The sequence below is a fragment of the Oryctolagus cuniculus genome, chromosome 7, assembly GCF_964237555.1.
Source record: "Oryctolagus cuniculus chromosome 7, mOryCun1.1, whole genome shotgun sequence".
Classification (NCBI taxonomy): domain Eukaryota; kingdom Metazoa; phylum Chordata; class Mammalia; order Lagomorpha; family Leporidae; genus Oryctolagus; species Oryctolagus cuniculus.
In genome coordinates, this window is record NC_091438.1 from 3433875 (window position 1) to 3458870 (window position 24996).

The window sequence follows — 24996 nt, forward strand, 5'->3', positions numbered from 1 at the left end:
GGGCCTTCTCTTTGCAGCCTCGGAGTGGGGTCAGTCAACTTGATGGGTTGCACGGCCATCTGCTCGCTCAGTGGGCTCCTGTGCTCACCTGCCGTGTGCAGGGGACAGTGCTACACATGGTCATTTGTGAACCCTGTGGTCTCACACGAGGACAACCCTTAGTGGCTGTTCCCAGCTGACCAATGCATATTTGCTGGCTGTGTATCTGCAGCAGGTTAATTTGCTTACTGTTGGTCTCCCCTGATAAAAGGGAAGGGAATTTTTGCCTGTTTTGTTTATTGCTTTATGCCATTGCTCAAATCAGTGCGTGGCGCCTGTGAGCTACTCAGTAAATACTGAATGATCAGCTTCACCCTGTTTCAAAGGGTCTGTCTCCCCTTGCAATCTGAAGGCCAGCAACATTTTCAAAACTTTGTGCCAAAGGAAAATTATCATTTTTCTCTTCTCTGGCGAGGAAGAAAGAAGGAGGAGAGAAAAATGGGAGGGGTACTTTGATTATTCAGCATCTCAATTAATGCTTTTGGTGACCCAGCTAGGAAAGTCAGTCCTGTGTTTATAGGGGAAGTGACACAGGTTCAGAAAGAAGTTTACGGCAATACCAGCTATCACCGTGTCTCACAGACATCAGGGGCCAGTTTCACTCCCCCCTTTAACAACTCCTTAGCCTGCCAACCTCCTGCTGCCCATGGCGGCTGAAGTCTGTGCCCCATGTGAAAGTGGAAGTCCCAGGAACCCTGGCCAGTGCTCCTGAAGTGGCAGTGTTCTCGGCTGATGCGCCCGGTGATGCCAAATCTCCATGGCACGGCACTCCCGAGAAGTGACTGGGACTCCCGAGAATCCTGGGTTGCCACTGAGCCCTCAGAGAGCTTGTGCCGTCAACACCGGGCAGTGCTGTTGACATGTAGGGAGCCAGGGCTTGAGTCACCACCTGCCCTTCCTTTCCTGGTAGGAGGTGCAGTTGCGAAGAGGCGAGCAGAGGTTTGAGCTGCAAGACCTTGAGCATGGCGTCACCTACCCCGTCTCCTTGGTCGCCTTCAAGGGGGATCGCCGGAGCAAGACTGTCTCCGCCACCCTCTCCACAGGTACCCTGCACTCCTGCTCTCTGAGTGACAGCGCGGCAGACAGCACACGTGGGAGAAGCAGGGCCGGGTGTTCAGGGCGCTGCAAGTAGGTCAAGAGGTGGAGATTTTCTCAGCGGGGAGACATGAAAATAGGCTCCTGTCGCAGCAGAGAGACGGAAGAGGAGCCAAGTGTTACTTTGTGCCAAGTGTTACTTTGTGGGGGAGCTGGCTTGGGGGAAGAGGTGATGTGAACTTGACCTTAACCCTGGTGCATTCAGAGAGCTTGAGAGGAGCAGAGTGAGCGAGGAAGGAAGACGGGGGTGCAGAGTTACAGGAAGCAAGCTCGTGGGTGTTTATGAAAGCTTCCCACGGCCCTTCTAACGAACCCGTTCTGCTCGGCTCCCAGTTGACGCCAGGTTTCCACACCCTTCGGACTGCACTCAGGTTCAGCAGAACAGCAATGCCGCCAGTGGCCTCTACACCATCTACCTGAACGGCGACCCCAGCCGGCCCCTGCAGGTGTACTGTGACATGGACACGGATGGCGGCGGCTGGATAGTGAGTCACAGAGCCCCCCGCAGCCCCTGCAGTGCCTTCCCCTCCGTGGCTGCTCCATGGAGGGTTTGGGGGACTCTCTACTTGTCTGTGTCCAGGGGAATGGTTTGCAGCTGTTTCTAGGCAGATCCTAATCCACTGTAAGGAAGAGCCTTGTATATAACACCTGTTACAGACAGGCTTGGGTGGACTCAGGTGGGAAACTAGTGTTACAGACAGGCTTGGGTGGACTCGGGTGGGAAACTAGTGTTACAGACAGGCTTGGGTAGACTCGGGTGGGAAACTAGTGTTACAGACAGACTTGGGTAGACTCGGGTGGGAAACTAGTGTTAGACAGGCTTGGGTAGACTTGGGTGGGAAACTAGGAGGGCCTGTGGGTTTTTTTGCATCTAATGTATTACCTCTGCTCCACCCTCTACAAATCACTTTCATAAACATGACTCTCATGAGACTGGCACCGTGGCATAAGCTATTGTCTGTGATGCCAACATCCCATATGGGTGCTGGTTCAAGTCCCAGCTGCTCCACTTCCAATCCATCTCCCTGCTAATGCACCTGGGAAAGCAGTGGAAGAAGACCCAAATGCTTGGGCACATGAGCCCGGGGGGGGAGACCCAGAGGAAGCTCCTGGCTCCTGGCTTCAGATTGGCCCCACTCCAGCCTTTGCAGTCATTTGGAGGGTGAACCCGTGGATGGAAGATTTCTCTCTGTCTCTCCCTCTCTCTCTGTAACTCTGCCTTTCAAATAAATATACCCTTAAAAAATGACTCTCACCCACCAGTGTTAGAGCAAGAAAGGATTATTATTCCTGTTTTGTAGGTAGGAAAGTGAGGCTCACAGAGAGAAATGCCCTAGCTAGGTCATGCAGGTTAATAACACAGCTAGGACCAGATTTCAAGGCGCCAGCCTGCTAACTCATTGGTCTTCCCAGCAGGTCATGTGAGCTCATCTAAAACGATCATCTGTTTGGGAGCTCAATCCTTTGCCTTGAAGCCTGTGGCCCAGGTTCAGCACCCTGGCCCCCCAGTACAGAGGCCAGGCATTTGGGACTTTGATTTGCAAGACCAAAGCCTGAAAGAAAGAAGGGTGGGCAATGTTCTAACCATTTCTCTTCAGTGTGGAGGTTTTATTCTCTTGGGTCACCGCTTAAACCACAGGACGCCCTGTGTGATTGCGTCTGCTGATCCAGTTATGTGATAAGCGGCCTTGCGGTCACAGTCTGATCCTGCATTCCCCCTGGCCCGCAGCTCTGTGCCTGCACTGGCTGAGACGCTCACTGCCCCAAGCCAGCGCGCAGCCTAACCTGCTGCGCATGTGCAGCTCGTGGTGCCGGGAGGCAGCGCGACCTCACAGCGCTCAGACTGCATTCGTTTACACGCCTGCTCAGAGGCCTGGGAAATCAGGGATGCTTGAGCAACCGTGGGTAAAACGATACCTTCTGATGAGCCCCAGCGAAGGAAGCTTATTACCCGCACAGCAGCGCGGTGGCTCAAGGGCAGTCACCCACGACTGGTGGGGAGAAATTCCTGATTGGTTGGTAATCGTAAGGGACAGAATGTAGCATGAGCAGTCTTCCTCTTGACCAGATCCATAGGTGCTTTTCATCAGCACCTTTGTAACTCTAAGCCTTCTGTCCCTTTAGGCCTGAAGCCAAATTTCCTCCCTTTGTGCCTGTAATGGGCCATTGGCGGGTGTTTGGACTGCCTGGTGTGGCATTTTTGAAAGCCAAGCTCACATAGGGAAGGTGACATATGTCAAGGACAGCCTTTAGAAAGAGATCTAGCAACCTGTCTACCCAGGAAACCCAGGGTTTAGTGCACAAATATTTATTGAGTGCCTACTATGCGTCAGACACTTGAAATTCAGCCATGAACCAAACAGACTCAATCCTTGACCTCAAAGAACTTGCTTTTCACCTCCCACCCATGCAAATGACCCTCACTCAGACACAGAGTTCAGTTCCAGAAGTAATGAGTCCACTCTGCATTCTGACCCACAGCAGTCCCCCATCCCTGCCTAAGTCTTGTTTTCTGACCCAGACTTCTGGAGGTGATGCACCTGCCGGGACACTGTAGGGTTCTTTGCAAGGCCGCCATGTCCCAGAAGTCATGTGGAGTCCTGAAAACTTCAGACAAGTCTTTAAATTTGCGAGGCAGAGAGCGAGAGAAAGAGATCTCATTCATTGATTCACTCCCCCAAATGCCCACGACAGCCAGGGCTGGGCCAGGGCCACGGTCAGGAGCCAGGAACTCAGTTTGGTCTCCCATGTGGGAGGCTAGGGTCTGACTCCTGTCACCTGCCTGCTGCCTGCTCTGATCCATAATGGCAGGAAGCTGGAATCGGAAACCAGAGCCGGGAATCAAACCCTGACACCCCGAGGTGGGATGTGGGCGTCTTAACCACTAGACTAAACATCCAGGCCTCTCCACCAGCTGTTTTACTGACAGTTTCCATGGCGAAAGGGCTCAGTTTTCATGGTTTTGGATCCTTCTGTCACTGCAGGGTGACCTATAGCGCCTTGCTCCTTTTTATTGAGCTTTTAAAATCCTTTTAAGGAAATGTGTTTCTCTGTCCCAGGCAGCAGGAACCCAGTGTGACGAACAGGCCAGAGGAGCTGTGCCCCGAGGTGGCTGAGGCTGCTGGCGGGGAGCCGGGAGCACATCAGGGAGCACTTGCTGTCTCCCCGCTGTTTCCATCGCTGTCTCCTGTCTGGAGAGCCCTTCCCACAGGCGTGCAGACGCAGTGCTGACATGTGCCTCCTTGACTTAGGTGCTCAGGGCACTGAGCAAGCTCTCGCGCGGAGTGGCATCTTTGCATGTCTTTATCCAGACACAAATAGATTTTTCTCCCCCTGAGACCGACAGCCAGGGGCCTTTGTCCCTCTTAGACAGTTCATTAGAGGGTGCTTTGTCCCCTAGACTGGGAATGGGCTGGACTCTGGGCGAGTCCAGGAGGGCTTCCTGATGGAGGTGTTTCAGTAGTCCCTGTGGGTCAGTAGTTCACTGGGAATCTGCTATAATAGAATGCAAAGTAGTCTGTATTGAGATGAGAAGAACTATTTTACCTACATGCACCGGGCTCTGGCCTGGATCCCTTACAATTTACTGTGAACAATGACCTGGTAGAAGATGCTACTGGAGTTTTTGACGGAGGGGCTGGTGACATCCTAACGTGACAGCTGGGGCTCGTCCAGGCTAACTGAGTGGCCTAAGGACGCGTCTAGTAAGTTTGGAGTTAAATCACCAGAATCAGCTTTGAGGCCTTCCTGGTCCAATTGAAGCAGTATGTATATAAAGTCAGCTGGAGAGGCCCCGTCCAGCGAGGGCTCTGTGTCCACTGATTGGCGATGGAGCCCACAGGTCTTTGTAATGAGCCTGTCCTAGGGTGGGAGCGCTGGATTTGAGCTTGACCTTGTGGTGGTAATATGAGTTGACACAGTGGATGTGACAGCAAACGTTGGTGCCACCTCCACCCTAGGATGTCACGGACTGTGGGACAGGCAGAGTCCCAGGAAAGGGGTTGGAACAGCACCTTGCTAGGGAACTAAGACGTCCTCAGAGTTTAGGAAATGCTAGGCTTTTTCCTGAGTTTTTAAGCGTTCTAATTGCATGAAGGGAGGTTTGTGTGTTATCCTTGCATCAGCCGCTGAGTGACAGCTGTGTGGCCCTGGCTGCCTGCTTTTCTGGACTTTCAGCTCCATCAAATGGCATCACGTGTATCTGCCCGGGAGCCAGCACACAACAGATGCTGGAAAAATGACGGTTCTAGAAGTGAGTGAATGAAGAAGTACGCAGGAAACCCGGAGAGGACCGGGTCAGTTTTAAAAGATGGCCGTGTGAAGAGAGAGGAGAGAGAGCAGCGTGGCACCGGAGGGTGCCCCTGTTGGCGAGGACCACGTCCACAGTCTTTCCCACATGAACAGCGGTTTTGCACATACCGCCTCGCTGAGTCCTGGCCAGCCAGCCTGGAGGCAGATCCCCCCCCCCCCCCCCCCCCCGCGCCTACACTGCATGGGCCAGGGATCAGGAATGGAGGCTGCTGGCTCCCCACCCCTGCTGGGAAGGGCTGTGGTCTGACTCAGAGCCTAGAATTTTCCCCTGCTCATTGGTGCCTTGGTCAGGAGCTCTGGGCCAGCTGACCTGGCCAGGGGAGGCCCCAGAAGGAATGCATCGTGAGCTCTGAGCACCGTTCTCTCCTCCCTCCCTGCGTCTCCCCAGAGACAGATGTAAAGAAGGCAAGCTATCAGGCGGTTTACCTTACCAAATTCAAAATAGCCTGTTCCACTCGCAGGCACAGCTGTGAAGTCAAGTGGAAAGGAGGGAGATGAGATTTTGTACTGGGGCTCTGCATTTGAATGAATACAAGGGAGAGGTGCGATTGTAGCCTGTGGATGGTGGGAGCCCTTGCTGAGGTCAGCTGGGGCTGCCGTTCAGGTTGTCTGTCAAGGTCCTACAGGATTATACGCATTACCAAGTCCAACAGTGTGCACAGGTGTGCTTAGCTTTTGGGTACTTTTCAAATTTACTTCGTATTAAGGAATCCAATTTACTCGGGCTGGAACTGCCTGCCTTCTCCAGATAGGGAAATTTTTGAAAAGAAAGCAGCCGTACGCCTGTGGAACAGTGCCAGTTCCGTCTCCGTTTCTCACGGCCCGCTCACTCTTGTGCCTGTTCCCCTGGGCCTCTGCCCTGCCTCTAACAAACACAGCTCTTGTGCGAGTCACTGGCGGTTTCCATGTCTCTGAATTCTAGGGACAGTTTTGGCCTCACATCTGTGCACCTCTAATCAGTTTTTGACATTGTTGCCCTCACCCCTTCTATCTGTGGCTTCGATGATTCCATATTTTTTCAGGTTCCTTCTACATTTCTTGTTGTTCCTCCTCTATCTGTAATGAGCCCATGCTTTTTGTTAATGGCTGCTCGCTCGCTCGCTCCTTCCTTCCTTCCTTCCTTCCTTCCTTCCTTCCTTCTTTCAAGGTTTGTTTATTTATTTGAGAGGCAGAGTTACAGAGAGAGACAAGGAGTGACAGAGAGAGATCTTCCATCCACTGGTTTATTCCTCAAATGGTTGCAACAATTGGGATGGTGCCAGGCCTAAACCAGGAGCCAGGAGCTTCTTCTAGTCCACCCACAAGGGTGTAGGGCCCCCAAAACTTGGGCAATCCTCCACTGCTTTTCTAGGCATGTGGGCAGTGGAGCAGCCAGGACTGGCGCCCATACTGGATGTTGGCGCTGCAGGTCGTAGCTCAACCCATTGTACGCCAATGCGGGTCCCCTGGGTCTCTCTTTCTGTACATTCTGCTGTGGGGATGTCATCGTCACTCCTCAGGACGACTTGGAACGAGCTTGTCCTCGCCATGTGCACAGGGGAGCTCACCGTGCACAGTCTGTCTTCTCAGACTGCCCCATCGCAGGGAACAGCTCGGTGAGATCAGTCTGCAAGCCAAACCCAAGCATCATTCTTGACTTACTCCTCTTCCAGGTCCACCTTCTGTCTGTCACCACAGCACTCCTCCCCCCCTCCTGTATACTTGTGTCTATCCGCAGGGCAGCCCCCAGTCCAAGCTGCCGTCCTCTCTCACTGGTACTCTGCAGTGGTCCCCTAGCGCATCATCTGTCCTGCACTTTTGTCCCTGGCCATTCTCTGTGCTGAAGTTGAGGATCTGGCCAAGCTGTAAATATGAATGTATCATTTCCTGCTTACAAACCTTCGGGAAACCCCACTGCTTTCACAATGAGCCAGGCTCTTCAACAATTCCCAGTGAAGCCCACAAGGACGGACCCTACGCAGCTTTGTAGCCTCTCTTCCCACTCCTTCCTCATCAGCCCCCAGCGCCCCAGCATCCTGCACTGCCACCCTCTAAGCTGACCTCTTACACATCCCATAATTCCCAGCCGCTTCCCGAGGGGAGCTTTCCTGGCTCCTTGGTCAGGTCTTCACTCCCTGTTGCGTCTTTCCCTCATAACTCGCAATCTTAATTGCTGCTTTATCTGTTTGATTATTTAATTCATGGCTTTTTCATTTACCATTTAGCTTCATGAAGGCAGAGGCCACCTCTGGTCTATTCATTTTGTAACATTGTCTTGCATCATGCCACTTACCTAGTAGTTACTCAATAAATCTTTGTTGGATGAACTTTTTTCTCCATAATTATTAAAATAATTGCTATATTAGGAATAAGTGGATTAAAAATAATTCCTACATTCAAACTACTTACATGAGGAAAAGATAGCATATAAATATAACGTGGCCCCATTGAGCTGAAGAGATGTTCAGAGTTACAGGTCGGAGTTGGCAGAGTTCTGGAATGTTCTGCCCTACACAGTCCAGCAGTAGCAGTCATGCCGCCACTTCTCCAAGGCTCCCCGGTTCTAGAATTGAAATTTCTTGAGTGTAGGAAGAGTCTCTGCTTTTCTTCTAGACATTTCAGTTCTTCACAAGCTACTACACACATAAAGAACATTTATTGATGGAATAACCAGGGACCAGCATTTTGGGACAGTAAGTTAGGCCTGCACTTACAACTCTAGCATCCCACATTGGAATGCTGGCTCCAGTCCCAGCTGCTCAGCTCCCGATCCAGCTCCCTGCTAACGTGGTTGGGCAGGCTACAGAAGATGGCCCAGGTACTTTGGCTCCTGCCAGCCGTGCGGGGAACGCAGATGGAGTTCCAGGCTCCTGGCTCTGACGTGGGTCCTCTCTGGCCATTGTAGCCATTTGGGAAGTGAACCAGCAGGTGGAAGATAACTCTCTCTCTCTTTCAAATAATAAGCAAATAAATCTTTTTTTAAAAATGGTATAACCAATATAGTTAGTCTGCCGACTTCTGGAAGAGAAAGAAGGCGTGCTCACTGGAGGAAGTCGGTGTTTTGCAGGTTCATAGTTGCCCCTTGTATCCCAGCATGCCCTTGGAAAATACAGGGATGGTCCATTAAGTTAAGTCTGTTCAGTGTCAGATTGAAGCACCCGTCTTCTCCCCCAGGTCTTCCAGAGGCGGAACACGGGGCAGCTAGATTTCTTCAAGCGTTGGCGGAGCTACGTGGAAGGCTTTGGGGACCCCATGCAGGAGTTTTGGATTGGTATGACCTCTGAGGAGTCAGGAGGGCGGGGCTGCTAGGGGTGATTGCCCCTAGACAAGGTAGCCGGTCGGGCAGCTCACAGACGGTCACTCTGTGGAGTCTCCCGAGGGGCGTTGGTGGGGCCGTGTTGGTGGGAGGGCTCTCATGTGTTCTGGGCTTCTGCAAAGGTAGCCTGTCCTGATGGCTCCTGGGCTGTGTCTAACCCAGCTCTGCAGGAGCTCCCTGGAGCCTGAACTTCTTAGCAACCACCGGAGGAGGCAGTTGGTTGCCTGGGACTCTGGGCATTGTTGGGGGACGTCCTGGCAACCCCTGCGGTCCTGCTGGTTGTGCCGGGCATTAAGGCATGTCCCGCCTTTTCCCTCTGCTGCTTCTGGAGCAGAGGTTCACAGGGAGTGAAATCGCCAAACGCACCAACTGGGACATGAATAATTAAAATATCATAATCGGGATACTCAGTGTCTAATAGAGTAGGTGATGTCTGTGGTTTGCTTGGTCCAAAATCTCTTCTGAGACCTGAGAATGGGTAGCTGATCTGCTCTTCTGCTTGGTGAACCGAGAGGGCGCTACAGAGCTGCTTCTGCGTCCGGGAGATGGAGCCCCTGGAGGCACAGCCCGCCCCTTACTGCTGCCCTCCACGGGGCTCGTTAGCATGCGTGGGCCTAAGACGGTGTAGGGTGAGACGGTGAGCCTCCCTGAGGAGAAACCACCGGGCTAGGAGAGGAGGGAAGGGCTCAGTCGACTGACTTTTAGACCTGAAAATCTCAGACGCCAGTGGCGAGGGCTCACGTGCCGGCTGATTGGTCAGTTCCTTTCCTGGCTTTCAGGTCTGGACAAGCTGCACAATCTCACCACTGGCACTCCGACCCGCTACGAGGTGAGAGTGGACCTGCAGACGCTCAATGAGTCTGCCTATGCCGTGTACGACTTCTTCCAAGTGGCCTCCAGCAAGGAGCGCTACAAGCTGACCGTCGGGAAATACAGAGGCACAGCAGGTAAGCGGACGTGTTTGCACCGCGAGGGTGTCCTGCTCTGCTGTCTGGGTCGTGGGTCTCGGAGTGGAGTGTTTTGTGGAGGCCAAGTGTCCTCAGTGACAATCGAGGGCCTGCTCCCTGCAAGGAGCTGGGGCTGCACAAAACAGTGAAAGCCGCCCTTGACTGCCATCACAGTGGAAAAGTGAAAGCCGTCCTCTGCTGCCGTCACAGTGGAAACTTTGTATAGGTGACACAGTGACTCCTTCTGTGGTCAGAACTCACTCTTTCTCTCTTTTAAAGATTTTATTTAATTATTTGAAAGTCAGAGTTACACAGAGAGAAGGTGAGGCAGAGCGAGAGCGAGAGCGAGAGCGAGAGCGAGAGAGAGAGAGTCTTCCATCTGCTGGTTCACTCCCCAGTTGGCTGCAATGGCAGGACCTGCGCCCATCCGAAGCCAGGAGCCAGGAGCTTCTTCCGGGTCTCCCATGCAGGTGCAGGGGCCCAAGCACTTGGGCCATTTTCCACTGCTTTCCCAGGCCACAGCAGAGAGCTGGATTGGAAGTGGAGCAGCCGGGACTCAAACCGGCACCCATATGGGATGCCGGCACTGCAGGTGGCAGCTTTACTGGTTATGCCACAGCATCGCCCCCAAAACCCTCCTCTTGTACTGCCTCAGTCCGGCTGGTGCGCAGGAGTCTTCGCTGAAGAAGCAGCATTCCCAGGGGCTCATGGTGCCTGCAAGCCCCTGCTCGGGCGTCAGCAGTGAGCTCGTCAGCGCTGTTCACACCATGGTGTGAGTGCTGTTCTGTAAGTGCGCGCGGCGCTTTGCTGGAAACAAAGCCAGAGAAGTGAAAGTGCAGATTTCAGCCACGGGAAGCGCAGGCCTCTTTAACTGAATCCGACGCCGACGGCACGGAAGCAGGTCAGCCGAAAGCCGGGGTTCGCTCATAACCAGTCGATGGTGTGTTCAGTTCTGAAGGCGAAGAACAGAATTACGCAGCGTGGCCAAAATACTAGAGTTACCATGGTGAAGATCATATTGAAGGGTTGTTGGTTTGACACTATCGATTTAAAACCTCTATTTATGCATTTTAAACCGTAGCACATAAATCTATAGTTTGACTTTTGCCTATTTTTCTTAAAATAAAGATTTGTTTTTCAGTCTGAAAGTCAGTGTTGCAGAGGAGAGAGAGAGAGAGAGAGAGACAGAGACAGAGACAGAGAGAGGTGTCTTCCATCTGCTAGCTCCCTCCCTAGGCAGCAACAGGTGGGGCTGGGCCAGGCTGAAGCCAGGAGCCCGAAGCTCCATCCTGGTCTCCCATGTGGGTGCAGGGGCCCAGGTACTCGGGCCCTCTGCCCCCTCCCCTTTCTCACCAGGCACATTTTCCTTTTCGGAGGCCTGTCTCAACATGGCTCAGGAAAGGCGCTGAGGCAAGTGGAGGGTGAGTGACAGGGAGCCCCCTCCCAGGCACCCTATTTGCATTTTGACTGTGATCAGGCTAATTCCTGTCCGGAGGTTGTTTGGGCCAACAGTGGAGGTCAGTGGCGGATTTTTAATAGGAAGCCTTGGGAGACGTTCAGATCACACAGTGTTAGGGCGGGAATCGAGTCTTCTGTGTGTGCAGTCTTTTCTACTTCTAACTTCTGAATCGCTGTGGTTCGGGCTCACAGAGCGTTCACTTCCCTCATATATGCTGATGGCTCTACCAGGAGGGTTTTAAAATCTAGGAAGCTTCTGGCTACTCATGTCCTAAACGAGGCACTGTTTAGAGGACGTGGTGTTCAAGTGGAAGGTGGACTTTTCCCTCTCCCTTTCTGCCTCCCCAGAGCTGATGAGAACAGAGAGGCGCGTGGCCCTGGTGGGGGGTGTGGTTTTAGACTTGTCCCTGCGCACACTGCCCAGGTGGGCCCCCACCTTCTGACTTCCATGGCAGCCCGTCACTGCTTCCTGAGGGCGTCTCCAGCAAGGTCAGAGGGTGCTGTTGGCGTCTGATTGTGAGTCCGGCAGGGGAGCAGGCAGGCTGCTGGGAGCGCTGCCCTCACGCAGCCGCTCAGGTATTGAGCAGCTAACGTGAAAACACTGACATGCTCACTTGCTGCAGGGTGACTTCTAGGGCTGACCAATCAGTCCCAGCTGATTTCAAGTCCCACCCTATAGGACTTTGCAGTACCCAGCACCTGGAAGGATTGGAAACGTGGCAGGGGAACCCCACCAGCAGTTAGTGGGCTGGGCCAGGGGTACCAGATGTCCAAGCTGAGGGATTGTTCTGCTCCAAATGCTGGTGCCTTCCTTGTTTTGAAGTAGATTCTTAAATTCAGGCATTTAGATAGAGAAATAAATGAGTGGGTACCTGGACGAAAGCGAAAGCCAGAAATGGCACAAGTGCCTCTGTTGCTTGCCCACTCCTAGTCCTAAGGCAAAAGATCTTCACGGTACAGGCACCTGGCCTGTGTCTTAGATGGGATATGGTAAGGGCTTCTTCCAGTCCCGGCTGCTGCACTTGCTTGCGCCACCTTCCCTGTCCCGTGAGGTACTGGAGGAGGAGAGTACGCCTTGGAGTCACAGTTTGATGAGACAGGTGATGGCCCTGAGTGTGCTTGGGTTGAGACCCCTCCAGTCACCTGCGCCAGAAGAACCAGTATCCCACGCAAAGCCTTCATGCTACAGGTGATACCTCCCATCAGAGTTCCCCCTAAAACGGCATGGAGGAAGTCTAAGCTCGTTGGCTTGGCTGCTTTGCCCTACCTAGGGAGATAAGCTGCCTAAGTCAGAATGCTAATAGCGTCTCAGCGAGGGCCGGCTGACTTTGGATTCTTGGATACTCTCGCCGTGTGCACTCTGAACATTAGGATGGCTTCCGTCTCTGGAAGGTAGGAAATCCACCTGCAGGGAAGCGCCTTCCCTTACCCTGGCCAAAGGCTGCGTTACCCAGTGCCCAAGGTTGGGTAACCACGAAGGTTACCTTTAAGAAAGCCTCCTCCTAAGTTCTTACCGGACAGCTCTGGCAGTTTCGCATGTGAGAGGTGGGCCACGTGCATGTTACTGAGGGAGGCGCTGGGTGTCACTGGGGATGGAGTTGACTCTGCAGGAGACGGAAGGGAGGAGGAACTGTGGATGAGGAAGGGGACAGAGTGCCTGCCCCTGACTGGATTGGGAGCTGGCTGGGATGGAGTCAGAGCAGCAGAGGCCTCGTGGTCCATTCTTGCTCTTCTGAATGGAGCCACTGTGGGAGCCTGGAGGGCTGGAAGTGCCAGGCGGACCTTCCCTTTGTGTGGCGTGTCGTTAGCTCTTTGTGTTTTTTAGATTTATTTTTAATACACACACACACACACAAAGACACACACACACAGGTTCAGACAACCACATCCCACAGCAGAGTGCGTGGGTTTGAGTCCCGGCTCTGCTCTCAACTTCAGCTGTCTGCCTGTAGACACCCTGGGAGGCAGAAGACCCAAGTAGTTACTTGGGTCCTTGCCACCCATGTGGGAGACCTAGATGGAGTTCTTAGCTCCTAACTTCGGCCTGGGCCAAGCTCTGGCTGTGGTGGGCCTTTGGAGAGAGAACAAGTGGGGGTGTTGGGGGTGGGGAGTGGATCTCTCTCTCTTTCTGCCTCTCGGCCTCTCAAATTACCGAATTTAAAGATTTCTAAAAACTGAAAAAGAAAGAAGGAAAGCACAGGTGGATTGGTGTCTCAAAAAATAACCCGACTTGGAATCTGAGGACCAGGATTTGAATCCTGTTCTGTGGTCCGAGGACTGTGGGGCCCTGCTGAGTGCCGGGAGTCTGACCTCCTTGCCCCTGCAGGTTTGCTGTGAGGTCAGGTGAGACTTTGCTGGGCAAACTCAGAGGTTGCATGTCAGTGGAAGGGTCGCTAGGGCAGGAGCAGAGCTTGGTTAGTGTCTGACCCACGTGGCCCTTATTGCCTCTTCTAAGCTGAATCTAAACGCGAGCTTATGGAGGATGACAGCTATGCAGGGAGAGGGGAGACACGGAAGTGAAATCAGACTCCAGACAGGATGTGACGAAACACTCACAGCGTGAGCTCATCAGCATGAGGGTCTACAAGTGCAGGTGTGTGTGTGTTAGGGGGCGAGTGGAGGGTGGCTGGAGGAATCTTCCAGGGGAGTGGTGTCGGGATGGTTAGGAGTTGACTGATGGGGGACAGAGAAGAACCCCATGGGGGGTGAGCTTGCCCACCCCACAAGGAGAGGATGCCTGGTGGCCAAGAGAGATAAGGGGCTTCGGTGTCAGCCGCAGGAGCAGAGAGGTAGGGGTGTAGGTGAGTGACCTGCGGATAAAGGGGCACAGAGGGATGGCCAGTCGGGATTCAGAGAGTCCAGGGCCGGGCTGGGGGCAGGAGGTTTGGGCCACGGCAGAGACAGGGGCACAGGAGAGTGGTTCTCTCGTGCGAGGGGCAGTCAGGGGCTGTGGGCAGAGTCCACACAATCGGTTTTGGAAATCTGACACGTGGCTCAGTGGATCCTTGGCATTTTCACACCAAGCTGGCTTTCCGTCCTGCGAGTGATCATTCCCCAGGGGCTGAAGTCGCACGGGCTCCTGCACCTGTCTCTTCTCTCCTGCAGGGGACGCTCTTACTTACCACAACGGGTGGAAGTTTACAACCTTCGACAGAGATAATGACATCGCCCTCAGCAACTGTGCCCTGACACATCATGGCGGCTGGTGGTACAAGAACTGCCACTTGGCCAACCCCAACGGCAAATACGGGGAGACCAAGCACAGTGAGGTAGGCGACAGGTGCCACTTGTTTCTGTCTCAGCTCCGCCCGTAGTTAGCTCACAAAGGACACCTTCCAGGCCAGTCTGGGGGTCCCCCTCCTTCCTTGGCTTCCAGTCAGGGTGGTGGGAGAGCATCTCCATAACTCTGCAGCCTTGGGGTCACGGCCATCCCTGCCCACTTGGCGTTTCCCCCATGGCTGCTCCCTCCCTTGGTGCCAGCGGGGTGGGAAGCTTGGGCTGCCATTGCTGTGTAAAGACCTGTGATGTAGGTCAGACGCCACCATCTTGCCTAACCCGTTGACATGCTGTGTCAGTCAGCTCAGACTGGGCAGCTTGAGTGACAGTGCCTGGAGGCTGGGCAGTCCAAGATCAGGTGCCTGCAGGTGCAGTTCTTGGTGGGGACTCCTGCCCTGTCTCACGGCCAGCTGTCCTCCGCTGTGTCTGGAAGACAGAGGGAGCCCTGGTCTTTCCCTCTTACTAGTTGGACCCTATCCCACGGAGGGCGGTGCTGCACCCCGTGACCCCCTCTAAATCTAACTTCTCTGGAGGTCTCACCTGCTAGTGCCCACATCGGGAGCCAGGGCTTTCGGGGAGAATTTGGGAGGAGAGGCAAACATTCAGTCCTGCCAGACCGCTGCGTGGTCCTCACTAGTTGTTCTAGTCCAGCTCGGCTCTTCAACAGTTTCGTGGAGAATGCACGCCATGAAAACAGTGTGCGTGGATTTCCAAATTTCTTTTGCTCCTCAAACTCTCACATCTCGATTCCTTTTCCGGAGGACGTTTTGAAGATGCCTCCTGGTTCTCTCAAGCCCTCGGATCACCAGGGAGCCAGGTCTCTCTTCCTTAGGTCAGACCCAGCCTTGTCTCCACGGCACCCAGAGCGCCCCCACCCGGGCCCCCCCAGAGCAGCGGGTTCCACCAGCCCCTCTCTCCAGGCTTGTGTGCAGGCTCTCGCCCCTCCCTCGCTCAGAAGCTCTCCTGTCTACGACTTCTCGGACCTCCGCAGCCCCTGTGTGCCGTCCGGCCCTCGGCCTGCTCAGGGCGGCTCCTGCTCCCTCGCAGCTCCTTGGAAACCATGTCTTTGTTCCCCGCCCCCAGCTCTCAGAGTTCACAGCCTGGGGTTCTGCCCTCACTTCCTGGAAGGCGCCGCTCCCTGACCTCACCACGTACCAGTATTCCTGTAGATGTTAGCACTTCGGAAGTCCAGCTACGTCTGCATGACGTGGACCCTGACCAGGCAGTGGGGGCCTCCCAGTCCTTAGGTGACATTTCAATGGCAAGAAGACGTTTCTTCCGGGGAAGCCACCGGGAGGTGGGCCCACAAATCATGGTGGCAGCCGTGAGCCGGCGATCACAGATCCGATATTTGAAACGAGCAGCCTGCACGTGCTAAACCATCCCCATATTTACTAATAAAAGACATTCATCTGGCTAATGTGCTTTTCACAGTCTGCAAGGCATTTAGCTTCTTGTTTATTATTTACCTCACAAATTAAAATACATAAAATTGGTCGCTGGGGCTCTTTATTGGCCAGGTTGCAAGGTTATTAAGTGAATTAAATATTATTGCACTCACCAGTCAGAAGACATAAAAGGAAATTTAGTTTGCAGCGGGCCATTTGTTACTCCAGAGCTAATATCTAAACAGCCTAAATTGAAACTGATTTTACACCGTTGGCCAATTAATATGTTTATTTCTGACTTCACGTTCTTGGAAGGGAAACGAGGGAGGCAAAGCTAATTTGTTTCTTGCTGGCCAGGTTGACCCCGTCTTGTCTTTGCCGCTGCTCGGACCTCACCCACCTACCTCCTGGCCTCACACCCTGTTCCTGGGCCCCTCTGTGCTCCTAGCTCGGTTTTGAGTCCTTAGCCTGCCTAGGCCTGACTGCCCAGCAGAGGGCGCCCGCTCCCGGGTCCGGCCCTCACCGTCTATCACTAGGCCCAGGCGCAGGTGCCTCTGGCTTCCCCTTAGCTGGGAGGGGCTGCTTTCACTGCTAAACCAAGATTCTCGTGTGTTCCATGAGCCACCCTCCTCGCCTCCCAGGAGCCTCTTCTTGATTTTTTTTTTTTTTATGTAGGGGGTGAACTGGGAGCCGTGGAAAGGACATGAGTTCTCCATTCCTTACGTGGAGCTGAAAATCCGCCCTCAAGGCTACAGCAAGGAGCGCGTGGTCGGCAGGAAGAAGCGGACGCTAGGAGGCAAGACGAGAATGTTGTGATGGCCCGTCTGAGCGGCCGTCGCAGGAGACTGGCAGGGCTGGGGCTTTGGAAGCTGGGGGCGGGTGGGCAGCAGGGAAGGGGGAATGGGGGCTTGAGGGTCGCTCCGTCGTCCCTCGGCTCTGGGATCCCTGGTAACCCGCAGAAGAGGTCACGTCTCCAAGCTTCAGATCACGCAGTGTCTTGGCCCGTCTATACTAGGGAGCAGACAACACAGTAGCGGTTGCACAGTGTCTATGGGAAAGACAGCATTGGAGCCGCGCGGCTCGCTAGGGACAGCTTGCTGGAGCCGCGGGTCATCCAGTGCCTCCGCCGTGGGCAGCTGTAGAACCGGGCTGCCTCCCTCCCTCTCTCCCTGCCTCGCTCGCTTGCTCTCGCACAAACCTCTCTGGAAAGCAGCACCAGAGAGTCGGTGTGACTCCCGGGAGCCAGGGCTGCCGCAGCCTGACGCAAGTGGAACCCCTGCCCCGCTGTTGTAATTGCTGATCGACAAGAATGAATGGGGGCACCAGGAGGGGCCAAGGCGTGCTCCTCTGGCCACATTGCAGGATCCGGCAGGCTGGACACCAGAGCTCCCATGTCGCTGCCCCCTTTCCAGCCCCTGGTGTAATCGCGCTCACAGATCTGCACAGCTTGTGAATAACTTCTCGCTGGGTTCCGCTCTCTTGATGACTGGGCCCTCTGCAGACTCTTGCAGACTCTTGGCTTCCTTGCCATTCACTCCCATCAGCCCCCAGCCTCCGTCCTTCCCGGGACGGCTCCCAGCCCTGGGCGCCCCGACCTGGGCCACTCAGCATCGTGAGGTTCGCCCCTGGGGTCGCCGGAGCTGCCCAGCCAGCCCCAGGAGGCTTTCCTGTTTGAAGGCCCCCAGGCAAGATCAGCTCCTTTTTTCTGCTTATTTCCTATCATTGTGGAAGGTTTCTGTAGCTGAGTCAGTGACCAGTGAAGTCACTCAAACTGCTACTCAAGAACAAAAATAATAAACCACTTAAACAAACTCGCCGTGTGTGACTTTTTTTCGCCGCTGAAGCGCACTTGAACCCTAAATGTAACCCAAGTTCACGCGAAGGCACGCAGGTGTGCATGGTAATGGAATGCAGGTGGCTTTGGCTTCGTGTATGATGGCCACTAATCACCCTTGCAATGCACCGGATCAGGTGAGCGGGAAGGCAGGCCCCTCCGGGGCTGGGGTCTAGTTCATTGCCTCGCGTCTCCAGGCTTTGACTTCTGAGCCAACGCCAAGCCGCACTCTGGAAACAGCCTTTCCACTGCCGGGATCGCCTCTCCCTCTGCCCGCTCCCCAGACGGGCACACCGAGCAGTCGCGCCCACTGCTGCATCTGGTAATGAGTGGTTTGAATGAAGTATGGGGTTTGTGTCGGGGCTTGTGCGCTGTTCGTTGATTCGCAGTTTATTAAGTGTCTGTTGCTTGGTATCAGGTGGCGTGCGGGGCACGGGGGAGACAGGTGAACCGCGGAGGTGAGCAAGCCGGACAGGGTCACTGCATTTACTCTCGCAGTCTCTCAGTCGCTCATTACGCGCTGGGTTCTGTTCCAAGTGCCAGTGCCACGCAAGTGAGCCGGTCCTGCCTTGGTGCTTATGTTCTCGTAGGGGAGACTGACAGTAACAAGCAAATGTCGTTGGGCCAGCGCTGCGGCTCACTAGGCTAATCCTCCACCTAGTGGCGCTGGCACACCGGGTTCTAGTCCCGGTCGGGGTGCCGGATTCTGTCCTGGTTGCCCCTCTTCCAGGCCAGCTCTCTGCTGTGGCCCGGGAGTGCAGTGGAGGATGGCCCAAATGCTTGGGCCCTGCACCCCATGGGAGACCAGGAAAAGCACCTGGCTCCAGGCTTCGGATCAGCGCGGTGCGCCGGCCACAGTGGCCATTGGAGGGTGAACCAATGGCAAAGGAAGACCTTTCTCTCTGTCTCTCTCACTGTCCACTCTGCCTGTTTAAAAAAAAAAAGTGTCGCGTGGCAAGAAGTGACAGGAGCCGTGGGAGAAGAGCTAAGGGGGATCAGGACGTGCAGGTGCCGGCAGTATGTAGGATAAAATGAACTCGATTTGCGAGCTGGAAGACCACACCTTCACCACGCCGCTGTGTGATCTCACGCCCCTACCTGGCCACACCTGTGCGCCCACCTGCCAATCAGAATAATTAACCACACCCCTCTGGAAGAGGATAAAAGGCCTGGAGCATGGTGGTGGGCTGGGCCCGATTCTCCCTTGGTGCCCCGCCCTCTTCGCCTTCCCCTCACTGCTTGTGCTGAGCTGCTCATGGCTGCTCAACACCAAACACTCGCTGCACGTGGCTCCTGGCCTGCTCTCTGCTCGGTATGGACCCCAACTTAATTTCTGGACTTTTCTTTCTCCCTTAGATTAAAGCCCTCACACTCCCATGCATTTCTCTCACTAAATAAAAAGCTTAAAAACTTGCCATGCTGCCTGGCCCGTTTGAGCCAGGATTCAGAATTCTTCTCTGAATATGGGGAAGCAGCCCACACGGCGTATCCATTTTGGAAATATCGATAAGCAAGACGGCCTCAGGAGGGCCAGTGTTCCACCCGGGGCCCCTCCGAGTGGGAGACACTTGCAGCGACACCTGCCGGGTTCCTCCAGTCTTGTGGCTTTGCCCGAGCCGATTGCCTTGTCCCTTTGCACAGCTTCCGGTTCCCAGGCCCCTCCTCGCCTGCCAGGGTGTTCTAGTTGCCTGAGGTTCAGAAGCCGTGGGCTCCTCCCAGGAGCGTCAGGCTCTGTGGCCAAGCAGCACCCTCCTTGGCAAAGTGGATCCAGCCCCTACCCGGGGGGCCTGACGCAGGATTGGGGGTGTTCATCAAACACGCTTGTTAGCGCATAGACTGCTGGGCCCCAGCGCTGGGTGTGCTGACTCAGCAGTCTGGGCGGGGCTGCCGAGGGATCTGTGATGGCAGCAGACCGAGCGTGTCCCCAGGGTCCACTGACCCCAGCAGCAGCCAGGGTTTGAGAGCGCTCTGCTGGGGAGAACTCAGAGGCTATGGACCGCGCAGGACACGGCCGGGCAGTGTTCTGCAAATGTCAGTCCGGGGGCAGGGTAGGGGGGTGAGGGTGGGGGCATCGTGACACCTTGTGAAGAGAATGGAGACTCCCAGACTGTTTAGGGCCATTGCAGTTCTGACAAGAGGGAAGGGGTTTCTTGGCCTGTAGCAAGGGTAGTGGTCACAGAGAGGGCCTGGAAGTCAGAGTTACAGAGAAGAGGAGGAGAGAGAGACAGGGAGAGAGGGGGAGAGGGGTTCACTGCTGGTTCACCTCCCCAGATGGCCACAACGGCCAGGGCTGGGCCAGGCCAAATCCAGGAGTCAGGAGCTTCTTCTGGGTCTCCCACATGGGTGCAGGGGCCCAGGGACTTGGGCCGTCTTCCACTGCTTTTCCCAGGTGCATTAGCAGGGAGCTGGATCAGAAGTGGAGCAGCTGGGATGTGAACCGGTGCCCGTGTGGGATGCCAGTGTCACAGGTTTTAGCTTTACTTGCTAAGACACAACGCTGGCCCCAGAGCTGGTTGGTTTTGATAGTGGCTTCCTCTGGGAATGGGATCTCAGAGTTTATATTTGTCCATGAGGTCGAGAACTCCATTTAAACTTAGAATTCTCAAGAATCCAAAGAGTATAGAATCCAGCCAGTGCTTAAGGAGCCAGGGACAAAGATAAAGGATGACTTGGGGTGGAGGCAGGGGCAGCGTTTGGCATAGCTATTGGGACAGTGCCCTAACGCACACTCTGGAAGGCGACCAGTGATGACTCAAGGACTTAGGTCCCTGCCGGTCGTATGGGAGACCTGGGTGGAGCTTCAGGCTCCTGGCTTCGACCTGGCCCCGCCCTGGGTGTTTTGGGCTTTTGGGGAGTGAACAAATGGATGGGACGCCTCTCTGCCTCTGTCCACTCTTCCCCCAACTAAGTGCTGTCCAAACAAGCAGACAGTGACTCAAGAAGTTGTGTTCTAGGAAGGCCAAGGACACAGTGTGATGGATGAAATAAGACCGAGACGGTCGACAGGGCAAGGTGAAAATGGAGACAGAGCTTGCAGAAGGAGAAGCAAATATGCAGCGAGACGCTCCTGGAAATCTCATCAGCTGCTGGAAGTGGTTCCCCACGGAAATAATTTCCAAGTCGCTGCCCTAAGCCCTGCACCCGGACAGTGGGAAGGATCAGGGTGGAGTTCTCGTCAATCCCAGTGCGGCTGGGATTGGCAGCCCGCTGCAAGAGGCCTGCTATACTCGCCCTGGCCAGCAGATGGCAGTGCTGTCCCACCGGGACTCTCACTTCCAGGGCCCCACTTGTCCTCTGACAAAGGGGAATTCTGGGTTGTCCTCACTCTTCTTCCTGCTTGAGTTCCGTCGTCTGGGAGTGACGCGGGGTCCAGCTCAGCATCCTGCCCGCACTTGGTGGCTGCTCAAGCAGTGTTGCTGCTGGACGGAGGCACAAGTCAGTAAGAACTACCTGGAAGAACTCCCTAGTGAGACCTGGACTCCGCCCCAGACCTGGTCCTGGGCTGGGTGACGAGACAGGGGCTGGGGGTGTCCATGTGATGACAGGGGAGGGAGGTGTCCCTGGAGAGAACGACCTGATTTTCTTACTCTTCCCAAAGTCCTCCTGTTAGTTGTTCTATGGGGAGACGCTCTGAGCTCCGGTGGAAACACCATATAAAGAAATTGGGTTCCAAACGAGGGAGAATACCAAGGTGGTGGAATGGGGAGGGGGCTGACTGCTCTAGTCTAGGGGAAGAGTTAAAGTGGAGAGAGTGCACTCTCAGGGAAGAGGTAGGGAGGACGCTCCACACAAATTAGGGGGACACCGTGGACCCACGTGGAGCGTGCGGATGCCCACAACCCAGGACCCCAGCAGCCCAGCACCTCGGCACCAGCGTTGGAGAGGGAGGTGAGAGCAGACTGCAGAGCCCACGCCACTGTGATAAAGCTGTGGGAAGAGCCTGGCGTGAGTGCAGCTTGGAGCCCTGTGGGGGACACTGCACCTCCCAACCTAGAGGAAAAAGCGGGGCATGTCCTCTCTCCCAGCCACCCGGCACTGGGGTCCTGTAGCCAGCCCAGAGCAGGAAGGTGCCATTTTGGGCATATGTAACAGCTGCAACAGTTCAGGTCTGTGCACCCAGCAATCAGCCGAGAGGAGACGCCTGGGTCTGGCTGGGAGCATTGCTAGGGGCTGGGTGCTCGTGTCTCTGGGAGCCCTGCGTGCTGGGACTGTGAACACACCATGGCTGCGTGGGAGGGTGCAGGATGTGGCCAGGCCCCTGCCCAGTCACTAGGGGCAGCTCCACACAGCGCTCCCCGATTCCCTGAGAGCGTTTGACCTAGCACATGACCCAGCCATCCCACTCCTGGGAATTCACCCAGTGGAAATGAAATCAGCGTGTGCAAGTGTTACCTGCACTTCCATGTGTATTGCAGCTCAAATCATAATAGCTAAGACACAGAATCAACCTAAACGTCTGTCAACTGAAGACTGGATAAAGAAATTATATATACCTTGGAATACTACACAGTATAAAAAAGAGAAATCCTATCATTTGCAACAAAATGGATGCAACTGGAAAACATGCTTAGAAAATAAGCCAGTCCCAAAAGGACAAAAGCCATATGTTCTCCCTGACCTGTGATAATTAATAGAGCACCTCAGAGGTCATCTATAGAAGCGAAATTGACACTTCAAGATGCAATGCAATGATTTTCTTATCTCAACAGTTGAGGAAGTTTTTTTTTCCCCCACACTATTTGATGAACTCTTTACTTAGTGTAGAGTTAATCTTCTGTGTATAAAGCTAAAAATAGACCTTAGTGAAAATAAGAATGGGAGCCGGCGCCGTGGCTCAATAGGCTAATCCTCCACCTTGCGGCGCCGGCACACCGGGTTCTAGTCCCGGTCGGGGCGCCGGATTCTGTCCCGGTTGCCCCTCTTCCAGGCCAGCCCTCTGCTGTGGCCAGGGAGTGCAGTGGAGGATGGCCCAGGTGCTTGGGCCCTGCACCCCATGGGAGACCAGGAGAAGCACCTGGCTCCTGGCTCCTGCCATCGGATCAGCGCGGTGCGCCGGCCGCAGCGGCGGCCATTGGAGGGTGAACCAACGGCAAAGGAAGACCTTTCTCTCTGTCTCTCTCTCTCACTGTCCACTCTGCCTGTCCAAAAAAAAAAAAGTTTAAAAAAAAAAAAAGAAAATAAGAATGGGAATAGGAGAGGGAGGAGGAAGAAGGGTGGGAGTGCAGTTGGAGGGTGGGTAGGGTGGAAGAATCACTATGTTCCTAAAGCTGTATTTATGAAATGCATTAAGTCTGTATACCTTAAGTAAAAGGTTTCTGGGGAAAAAAGAGAAATTAGGTTCCCAGGTTAGCCCGTGAAAACCTGTTTGGTCTGTAAAATAGATGAATTTCAGTGCACTTACAAGGACAAAAATAGAAGAAAAGCATCCTGCAGTGTTGTAATTGAAGTAGAACAAGGAAACAAAATGAAAACATTTCGTTTATTTGGGTGAGTGAGGAAGATGCGCTTTCATGAGAGAAGGGTAAGGCGGCGGAGGGGGCTTGCTGCGGGACACCTGGGAGACACAGGGGCACTGCAGGGGCTCAGGGCACGACTCTGGGCTGTGTTCAACGTGTCAGGTGCGAAGGAGGTGCTGATGCAAGCTCAAGTCTTTGAGCGCCAGGCTCAGTGGGCTGGGCAGGGTCAGGGTGCGTGGTGACAGCAGCACTGGGCTGGGGCTTCCCCTGCAGAACCAGGTGAGCTGGCTGACCGCCCCGGCCGCATTCTCTTCACTCACAAAGTGGGGATGGGATAGTGACAGAGCTCCGTATGTGGGCTGGCAAGAGCGTGACTTGGATCTTCAGCCTTCACAGTTTCATTACCATTTTTGATGTATCTTTCCCTTTTTTCCCTTGATAGATATCTATCTATAACCAGTTCTAAGATATTTTTGCTATCAATTGCCACCACCGGGATTGCTATGGTTCACAAGGCGGTGAAAGGGAAGGGAAGAGTGAGAGAGACTTAGGTGAAGGTCAAGGAGAATCTGTGGGCATTTCAGAAAGGGTTTCCTTGGGTGATGTTGATGTAGCTGCAGGCAGTGGGAGGCGGGAGGAACGCACAAGCCCCCAGCAGTATTTCCCAGTTAGGGTCCCCCAGAATCCCTGTCCCTCGGATTGACTAAAAGATTTCATGTGCAGTCAGTTTGGGAGAACCGCGTTATGTGTGGTTAAACCGGTCTCTGTAGCACAGTGCCTGCTGGAACCTTCAGTGTGGCGCATGCCTTGCACGCCTGCGGGGCTGTGTCCTGTGCAGTGGTTTTTGTGAGTGCATTAGACTGCAGCAGTCTTGTGTGTTTTGAATATCTCAATGCTGCATTTCAAGGTGTGGCTCAGGGGCCGCCTGTATTTACCTCGAGTGCTTGTTTGCAGGGCAGGTTGTCTGGCTTCCTGGACTTAATGAATCAGCCAGATGGGCAGGGAAGCATCAGAAAATCCCACTTTTAAGAAACAGAGCAGTGATTATCCACCCCCCACCCACCACCCCACCCTCCTGCCAATCAACACATTTAGTGAGCATACAGCATGTGTCAAGTTCCATGACAGATACTGGAAGACATAATAGTGAACGTGACAGCTATGATTCTAGCCTCATACAGGCGACTTCTCCTGGGGTCGGAGAACCAGGAATGCGGACCACACACCATGGCAATGTGGCCGGGTCTCACCGTGACAGGGAGGCCTAGGATGGCCAAGGAAGCTTTCCCAGAGACAGCAAGGCTGCATCTGAAACACTTGGCCACAACTGTGTTTGTAGCAATGAAGACTTTCGGTTATGCAGATGCCCCTCTGTGAAACAGGCATGGCAGTGCTGACACTGACCGATCTGGGAGGAGCACGTGAGACACTGTGACTCTGGCACATTGAGTTTGAGCACAAGTCAAGGCTGAGTTGAAGTGCCCGCTGGAAGGTGGAAACAAAGATTCAGACTCTCTCTTCTGGCCACCAGGTGGCACTGTCGTGCAAGCGTGGCTTGGTTGTGGGAAGAGGGGACAGGTCCTGCTCGTTGAGAGACCTTCATTCGTAGATATTGGTAATCCTGACAGTGCGGTACGTGTTGCAATTAGGGAACACGTTTCATGGAGAAGGAAAGAAAATGCAAATTGTTCCAATTCCTATCTCATTTGACCCTTCTGCGTCATGACTACGAACTGCTGCCTTCTAGGAAGGCCTTTCACCTCGACTCTGACGAGTCTCCTTCTCCCTTAGGAACAGCCAGTAGCGTGCACTGAGCAAAGACTATGTGCCAGGCACTGTGCTGAGCGCGTTGTGTGTATTCCTCCATTTCACCGTCAGATCCCTGCGACACAGGGAC

At 54.2% G+C, this 24996-nt stretch overlaps 1 protein-coding gene across 1 annotated transcript in view; it reads left to right on the forward strand.

Moving 5' to 3' along the window:
• The window catches only part of TNN (tenascin N), a 59557-nt gene extending 41937 nt beyond the window's left edge, over positions 1-17620 (forward strand). Inside the window, exons 15-20 of the mRNA XM_002715032.5 lie at positions 950-1082; positions 1468-1619; positions 8599-8695; positions 9520-9687; positions 14251-14414; positions 16485-17620. Coding sequence (XP_002715078.2) covers positions 950-1082; positions 1468-1619; positions 8599-8695; positions 9520-9687; positions 14251-14414; positions 16485-16625 — 855 coding nt within the window. The 3' untranslated portion in view covers positions 16626-17620. The remainder of the gene's footprint in view (positions 1-949; positions 1083-1467; positions 1620-8598; positions 8696-9519; positions 9688-14250; positions 14415-16484) is intronic.
• Positions 17621-24996: the final 7376 nt, after the last annotated feature.